The sequence below is a fragment of the Cariama cristata genome, unplaced genomic scaffold, assembly GCF_000690535.1.
Source record: "Cariama cristata isolate BGI_N322 unplaced genomic scaffold, ASM69053v1 scaffold23673, whole genome shotgun sequence".
Classification (NCBI taxonomy): Eukaryota; Metazoa; Chordata; class Aves; order Cariamiformes; family Cariamidae; genus Cariama; species Cariama cristata.
In genome coordinates, this window is record NW_009610526.1 from 12,244 (window position 1) to 21,018 (window position 8,775).

General features: G+C 47.9%; 1 protein-coding gene across 1 annotated transcript in view; it reads left to right on the plus strand.

Annotated features, from left to right (window-relative positions):
* SUGP1 (SURP and G patch domain containing 1) overlaps positions 1 to 5,357 on the plus strand; it is a 17,593-nt gene extending 12,236 nt beyond the window's left edge. Inside the window, exons 9-14 of the mRNA XM_009697924.1 lie at positions 886 to 992; positions 1,637 to 1,814; positions 2,076 to 2,182; positions 3,021 to 3,166; positions 4,657 to 4,786; positions 5,331 to 5,357. Of these exons, the coding sequence (XP_009696226.1) occupies positions 886 to 992; positions 1,637 to 1,814; positions 2,076 to 2,182; positions 3,021 to 3,166; positions 4,657 to 4,786; positions 5,331 to 5,357 (695 nt within the window). The remainder of the gene's footprint in view (positions 1 to 885; positions 993 to 1,636; positions 1,815 to 2,075; positions 2,183 to 3,020; positions 3,167 to 4,656; positions 4,787 to 5,330) is intronic.
* The last annotated feature ends 3,418 nt before the right edge of the window (positions 5,358 to 8,775 follow it).

Below are 8,775 nucleotides of genomic sequence, written 5' to 3' on the forward strand. Positions count from 1 at the left end.
CCCCCCCTCCCCTCCGCCCGCCTCTTTCCTTTAACTTGCCCTTTGAATTCAGAGTGTTGTATGGTCATTTTACATCAGTAGGTGCCCTGCCCAGATAATGTTAATATCTAATTTCAGGGCTTATCTGATAAAAAGGCAAAAATCATTCCAAAGGAGGAGCTTCCAAAAGGGGATGCTGCAGAAAAAGGAGGCTACATCAATGGGATTGTCAAGCAGAGACTTAAAATGCCCCCTCTTTGAAAGCAGGGGCAGCATCCCTGGCAATGCTGCTCTCGAGTCTGCAGATTGGAAATGAAAGTCTCCTTGGGGAATGGCAACTTCCAAAAGCAGCATAATGCTCATGTCTTTATTCTAATGTGGTCATTTGCTTTTCATTTTGAATGAAGTTGCTGTTTACATAGTAATCAGCAGACACTTACGTGCACAGATTGGACAATATGCTGACAGGCTCAGATCTGCTCGTGACTCAGTTCTGAATAATTAAATATCACTCTTTGCAATGGCTGGGGTTCGTGAGGAAGCCTTATGAGGAGAATTAATCTTGGGGAGGAATGATTTATAAAGCATGGTGTAGCAGATTGCCATGCAGTGCGACCTCCAAGGATGAGAGACGCAGTTTTTGAGTCCGCTAACGTGATATGGGGAGAGCCTTGGACTGGGGTGAGGGAATGCTCTGAGGTGGCTGGCAAAGGAGGTGCAACCCGGTGGCTTTCCTGCTCTTGTGGCACCTAAGTCCTACCAGGCGGTTGCTCTTCAGTTCAGTGTCTCCATGCTGGAACCATGAAATGAGTGTAAAACGTCATGTGGGGATCTTGAGACGTGGTTTCACTGGTCTCAACAGCTCTCTCGGAGTTTTGAAAGTCTTTTAACATGTGCTTATTACAGTTCAGGACCTCAAGGGTCTTGGTTATGAAAAAGGGAAACCGGTTGGTTTGGTGGGTGTGACGGAGCTCTCCGAAGCCCAGAAGAAACAGCTGAAGGAGCAGCAGGAGGTAATGCCCTGAAATGATTTCCGAGTTCATATTGCGTTGCAGCATGGCTGGGTTAGATGGAAAGAGCAAAGAAACTTTCCCGGTGGCCCACAAATAAATCTCTAGGATTTGTGCTGAATGCGTAAGAATCATGTGATGCTGCAGTCAGCAGAAATATTAGAGGACTTTGGGGAATATGAGTTAAGCCAGCCAATTGCTGCCCGACCAAACTAAAACCCAAAATCTATAAGGTCTGTTGTGTCACATCTGCAGCTGGTTATGTATTGCCTCAGCAGTGGGGAGAAGGTGTGTGGATGCTGACAAGCTTTGGGGGGAATGAGAGCAGAATTGACTTTTACCAGAACATGAGGGTGGTGTTTAAAGTGTGTGGGGATGATCAGATGGCAGCGGTCCTCAGTGTTAATATCACGGTGCCTCCGTTGGAGGAACCAGCATATAATGCTCCTGTTTGATCTGAGAAGCGAGCGGATCAGATCAAGCAACAGCGCTGCCTCTTGGGATTTGTAGTTGTCATAACCCGCGTTCTGTACGGCAGCTGGGGCGGGTGCGGGCTGCTCTGCGGAGCTCTGCCTGCCTCTCTGGCAGGCTTTGCTGCCTGTGAATGGGCCGTCTTAGTGAGTGCTCTGTTGCATCTCTTCCCCTAGATGCAGCAGATGTATGATATGATCATGAAGCACAAGCGAGCCATGCAGGAGATGCAGATGATGTGGGAAAAGGCAATTCAGCAGCACCAACACGGATATGACAGCGATGAAGAGGTGGACAGTGAGCTGGGAACGTGGGAGCACCAGCTTCGACGCATGGAGATGGACAAGACGAGAGGTGTGTAGGGAGCTGCCGCGCAAACGCCCTGCTTGCTCTGTGGTTGTACAGAGGCCTCGAGAGGGAGATGTCTGAGATCGCGTTGTTGGCATGGGAGGTGCAGAGTCACTTTTCACTGCTCTGTGCTGTGGCTTCCCTGCCCGTTGAGTGGAGATAATAACTGTCTGTTGCTGTGAGGCTTTATGCTTCACAAACCCGCTGAAATTCCAAGTCCAAGAACACTGCGTTATTGCTGTTTTCTCTCATCTGTGTCTCGGGCAGAGTGGGCTGAGCAGCTGACCCAGATGGGCAGAGGGAAACATTTCATCGGAGACTTTCTTCCACCTGATGAGCTGGAGAAATTCATGGAGACGTTCAAGGCATTGAAGGTGAAATAGAGACTTCACAGGGGGGTGGCGATGCTTCAGACTTGTCCCATAGCAGTGAGGGAAAGATCTCAAGTGTGCTTAGCCCTTTTTTCACAGCAGTTAGCTACCTCGCAGCCTTGAGGTACTTCTGCCCTAACACCGGGAGCTCTGTTACTTCTGGAGGAAACAAGGGGTTAGTTTTTTGCTCTTTGCAGAGAAACGGCTGTAGCAAATTAGAGAACGGACTATTGGCACAGTATTTGGGGGTTAGCTGAAATTACAGATAAGCCTCTGAGACTACTCACTGTTTGTCTGCTGTTCCTGTTTCGGATAAGTGGTTGCTGATGCCAAGCAAGGAAGATTTGAATTTTTATCCAGATGATTGCAATAAAGTGAAAATATAAAGCCTACAAAAAGCTTATGCAAAGCACTTCAATACCTGCCAATTCTTCCTAAACTGTATAACTTCTTGATGCTGGCACATCCCTCATAATGTTTTCGTGTAGCCAGCATGGGGTCTGACGTTCCCTGGAGTTCCTGGCTTAAATAAGAACTGTATCTGAGGCTTGATTCAGTGAGCAACTTTGAATTCAGGAGCTAAATATTTCTCAGCTTAATCTCGTAGTAGCATTCCCTGCTTCTTGCAGATTGTGTTATAGGGCTGTGCAGTGTTTTATCATTTACCTGTTTTCTTCTCTGTGGTGGTACAGAGCTGGAATGCCAAGAAATCGTGCTAGTCCTTAATTGTTTGTCAGAACCATCCTAACTTCGAGTAGCTGAAGCTGGTTTACCTCTCCTCTGACCCACAAAGATAGGTGCATGTAAAAAATAACCAACACTGCCTTTTCTGTCTCTGCAGGAAGGACGTGAGCCCGATTATTCAGAATACAAAGAGTTCAAACTGACTGTGGAAAACATAGGTTATCAAATGCTAATGAAGATGGGCTGGAAGGAAGGCGAGGGACTTGGCTCGGATGGACAGGGGATTAAAAACCCAGTCAGCAAGTAAGCAGACTACTTCTACTATTGATTTAGTCCTTTCCTCTTGGGCTGATAATTGATGCTCCTACCCTAGCCTACTGGAAGTAGCTGCAGCGAATGTGGCTGTAATTCATCACTTGAACAGAATATGGAATCCTTGCAGCAAAGGAGAAAAATCGTTTCTGATTTCCTTGGGGTTCCTTCCCCCCCAAGGCCTGGGTTTGTTGCTTTACCTCAGGCAAGAGTGATGATCTGAGCCAAGAGTATTTTGTTTCTAATCTAGTTTGCATAGTGCGATCTTCTGAGAGGTGCCTTCTCCCCAGTTTCCCCATCTATAAAATGAAGATAATACTTGTCTGCACCTTGCCTCTTCCCGAGCATGTGAGGATTAAGTCATGTCTTTAAAGTCATAAATTTATTTGAGTATTAAGGACATGCCTTTTGCATCTGAAGTGCAGTTGGTGCCTGCTAGCTAGTCCCTGGTGTACTGCGGGTGAAAGGCGATTAATAATATTTGCTACTGCTAGACCTGTGTTTGAAAGATGTTTCCATCCAGATCAGAGAGCTTTGTGTGTGATCCTGCAACTGTCTTGACATCAGTCTTTTGCACGGAAGTTTTCTCATTTGGTCACACTTTGTATATAACAAAGCTTTATGAGAGTTCTATTCAAAAATAGATGAGCATCTCTTTTTAGGTGGATCATCTGTTGGTAACATATGCTGATCTTCCAAACCAAATATTTGGGATAGGAAATAATCTGAATTGTTTTTAGCATTAGATCCTTTTAGAAATAACAGTTGATTGTTTACTGCACAATAGAAGGTGTCTCTACAAAGCACTTCTGCTCCCCTTTCACAAGAAGATCTTTCTGGCAACATGCTTATTGGTTCAGAGAAGTCCTGGGATGAAAGATCGCTGTCATCAAAACAGCAAGGCTTGCAGACAACAGAAGGAAAGCAGTTTCTGTCCATCACAGGGTTGAACCAGGGTTGTGATTTGCTTGGGCTCTACTATCTCTGATGTTCTTAGAATGGATAAGAAGGTGCGACTGCAGATGGAAAGGAATTGCTTCCTCTGTTGGACTGTTGTGGAGTGAAGGAATGGGAGGCAGGCACATTGTTTAGCGGTTCTGTGCACCTCCCGTCAGTGAGGTACAAATCAACACGTTTGGTTGCCGAAGGTTAGTCAGAGCACCGTTCAGTAGGGAGGCATCCAAAGCGTATTTCTGTTCCAACTGTAAAAGGTTAAGCAAATACATGTTGGCACTACTGCTTCCATCTAACAATAGCAAGCGTCATTGATTTGGAAGGGCAGCGTAGAAACATGGCAAATGCAATAAGCTGCTCAGTATTAGCTGTCTTGATGGGGCGCGCTCTGTGTGGTGATGCCCGGTGCTCCCTGATGCTCGTTCTCGGAGCTCTGACGACAAGACGCAGCAGGTATTTGTGGGGAAGAGGAAGGTGATCTGTCACATCTGCTTACCTCGGAGGCTTTGTTCCCTCTTTCCAAACAGGGGAACTACTGCTGTGGATGGTGCTGGTTTTGGCATTGATCGTCCTGCTGAGCTAACCAAGGAGGATGACGAGTACGAGGCATTCCGTAAACGAATGATGCTCGCCTACCGCTTCCGACCAAATCCATTGGTAAGGTGGTCCCGAAACCAGAGCAGACGCAGTGACAAATCCGTTGAGGCTTTTGTGTGTATCTTGTAGGGGGGTAGGAGTGTTTCTAGTGCTTAGCCAAGAGAGAAAATGCTGTGAAAGTTTCTCTTTCATTCTGTTCTCATGCTTGAATCAAATTTTCGCTACCAAAACATCCATGGATATGCAGTTTTCCTTGCACTGATTTTTTTTTTTAATACAAAAGCTCCTGGCTTTAGTTTTATCTGCTGCATACCAAGTATAAATGCTGCACACAAAGGAAGCGGATGGCTTGTCCACGAATCCGTGGTTTGTTTTGAATAATTGTTTTCCTGCTTGCAAAAAGCTAGTAAGCTTGCATTTGCCTCTTACATTCATCACGCCAGCACACCTAGAAAGCTACATTTGCAATTTTTGATAGGCAAACCTCAGGTTTCACTATCAGAAATGTCATGTTTCAGTGGCTTTTTCAGATAATTAAGCTCAGATGGTCATTGTTCTGTGAAGACAGCAATGTTGATTAATTTTCTTCTGTTATTCCCCACAGAACAATCCACGACGACCTTACTACTGAGAATGTTTTGGGGACAACATATTTTCAAAACAATTGTAATTTTACTGTGAAATGTTATGAAACTGCATTATCATTCTCTTATTTGCTAATACTGTAAAACTTACTGAAGTCACAATACCATCTTTCACCCAGAAGAGGGGCCTGCAAGCCCACTCACTGCACACTCGAGTGTCATGACAACCGTGTCGTAACAAGGCCTGGGTGGTATTCAGAGAGGAGACCAGAGCAGGTGAGAACGGAGATCCTCACCCGGTGCCCTGCTGACGGTGGAAGGGTAGCACCAAAGATACCGATGGGAATAGTTCAGGGACTCCATTCGTGTTTAGCTCAGTGCCATGTTACAAGGAATGCTTTTTTTGCCTAATGGCAGATCCTCTGTTGTTCAGATACGCAGCTGCTCTGGGGGTTTTTTGGTTGTTTGGTTTTTTTAATTGCAAATGCAACAAGGGACTGTCTCTGATCCAGCTTTTGAGGCTATTGTTCAGTCAGGCTATTATTCCCTGAAGAACTGGGTTCTGATGCTGTCGTGAAGCCAGAAGTATAGTCTGACCTTCAACTGACATTGCAAAACCAGTGCCTAGTTGTTTTACCTCTGTCCTGTGGAAGACAAGGCATGGATCGGTGCGTGGAGCACAGCTGCAAGGGTGGAGGGGCGCAGGGCAAGTTTATTCAACTCCAGAGATGACAGCCTCTTGTTTTCTTGAACACTAAGTTCGCCCCCAGCTCCCTAGCAAAACAAGAGACTTGCTAACACTTTCTGTGGAGTTGGGCGATGAAGAGCTAAGCCTTCGAGCACAGTTTATCAAAGGCCATTTTGATTTTGTTGTCATAAGAAACCCCTCTACAAATCCAAGTTGTCCTCATTCAGTCTGTAAATAAAATAAAAAGCATTTGTTCCTTAGTTTTAATCATTGAATTTTTGGAACGAGTGGTCTTGCTGTGTAGGTTTCCTTAGGCTGAGAGACTGCTCTGGATCTCCTTCCTTCCAAGCATCTTAGAGAAAACAAAGTGAGGTTGATTGGTTTGGTTTCTTTTGCATTTGTTTTCCCTCAGTCCGAATACTTGGTGTGTGATTCTCTTTTGTTATCTTTTCTTAAGAACGTAGAGTCAAGGACTTGGCTTTCAATAAAAACATTTGAAACTGTAAATATTCAGTAGGGGTTCATTCTGAGAAAAACTAAAATGCGTGAGCGCTTTGCAAACACGTGGAGCTGGGCTTGCTGCTGCGGACGGTGTGCCAGGGCGCTGCGTACCCTCGCTGCGGCTTGTACACGGGGATGTTGCACTTGGGATGGCTGATCGGCACGGGCAGCAATCACGGAAGATTGGGAAATAAAGATAAGAAATCTGGCAGGTCGTCTGTAGAACCAAGCTTCTGCTCAAGTGATGAAAGGCACTGTGAGAACTGCGTTGTCCTGGTAAGTTTGGACACCCGTCCCTTCGGGTTTTTCCCTGCTGTGGCCGTGCCGCTGGGGCTTGGTTCCTCGCTGGCACGAGCCCGAGCTGCTGGGCTGGTGTTCCTGGATTACCAGAGACTGGAGCACCACAGGCCTGAAGCTGGGCTGCCCATTTCACTGCTGGGTTTTGGGTTTCGTTTTTGTTTTATAGAAGTAGGGGCTGGTGGGGAGCCTGCCGGAGAGTGGAGGCATTTTTAGAATTGTTTTTTACTCCAAGTGTAAGTAGTACGACATCCTTTCGGCACTGACAGCGACCTGGTCACTGCGTGGCCTTAAAGCCACGGTGAGTGGGCTGGCTTTCTGCTGTTGCTGATAAAGCTAATCTGATACTGCAGCCATCCCCACGTACTTCGTTGGTGTTGCGTTGGCAAAAGTTATTTTATTCCTTTATTTCAACACAGCGGCCTTGGTCTTCCTGAGCCCCTTCTCTTGATAACTGTGTTCATCAATAGGTGCTGTTTTTCCTGACGTTGTTGTAAGTCACACGCTGTTCCCCATGCCCTGCTGCTGGGGCTCGGTTCGGCGGACCCTTCGAGCCACTTAGCGCAGTCCTCCTCCTCCTCCTCCTCCTCACTGTCATTAGCTACAAAGCAGGGATTTAATCTTCAGAAACAGAATCAAAGAGGCGGCTGCTGCAGCATGGCCAGAAGGTCACCAAAGTTGGATTCTTTTAGATCGAAGAGAATTCCCGGTGCCAGCTGTCCGGCCGGCGTGAACGCACGGGTGGCTGAGCACGAGTGCCCGTGGTGAGCGCGGCACAGGGAAGCACCGTGAAATCACCCGGCCGGAGAGAGGCAAATGGGTCGGGGCTTGTTTGCCCCGAGCAGCTGTTGCAAGAGCTGGATGACTGAAGGGACACTTGTAGAGGGCTTGGTGTTTGGGAAGATCTGGAGGTTATTACGTCGAGTCACCCCAGATTATGTGGTTTCTCCCCACCTCCCCTTTTTTTTTTTTTTACAGGATGTCGTCGTGCTTTTGGTACATCTCCCTGTACAAATGGGGCTGGTGGGTGGTTTCTCAGCCACAAAGCCCCATCTTGTTCCTGAGCCCTGGAGACTGAACCCCCCTTTGCTCTCAGGTGCGCTCCCTTTGCCCTAACGAACCTTTCCTGGTAAGGGATGAGCCTGCTCGCCATCTCCGTGCTGACGGGGCGCACGGCGTGCGTCTGAGTTCCTCCCGCATGGAGGAATGATGAACAAGCCCAGGGCAAAGTGCAGGGCGGCCAGTTCAGCCCCCGGACTCTGAAGCAAGAGGGCAAGTGACACGGTGGCACGTTCGTGAAGGTTTTGTGAGGAAGGGGAAAGGTTGAGCGGCTGCGTTGGGGGTCTGCGAAGTACTGTGGAGGTTTTTAAGTGTGTGCCCGGATCTGGACCACTGAGGGAGGTCTCTCCGTGGGCTGGTGGGGAGGTAAATGCTCGTGTTTGAGCAGAGCACGAGAGGAGGAGGTCAGGGGAGTGCTGGGCTCCCAGCTGGATGTGGAGACCTTGAAACTCCTGCTCTCTGCTCGGTTCAATTCATTATTAAAGGCGGGGATGAAGTGTTGGCTTTCATGTGCTTCGCTCATTCTCTCTTCCTCCTACAGATCTGAAGAGCTGTGTCCTCTTGGCTCTTCTAAGTACTTAAGGTTTCCAGAATGAATTGGGGGAAAAAAAAAGGGAAAACAACAAAAAAAACCCCCACACAACAATCCTTGCGTTTTCAAAGCCTCTTCTGGAGTGGTTTTATCCTTCCCTCACAGCCCTTAATGCCGTTTCTCAAGGCAGCCCTCAAGCGCAGAGACCGGCACAGACCCTGGTACGGAGACACGTGTGTTCGGCTGCTGCCCGCTTTCCCTCCCCAGGACCCCCTGGCCTTCCTCCCCCGGGAACCGGCGCAGTTCTGGCTCTTTAAGGGCGCTGCCTGTACAACAGCAGCGGGGCCAAAGTCCACGGGCTCCGGTGGCGGCGACGGCCGGGCCGGGG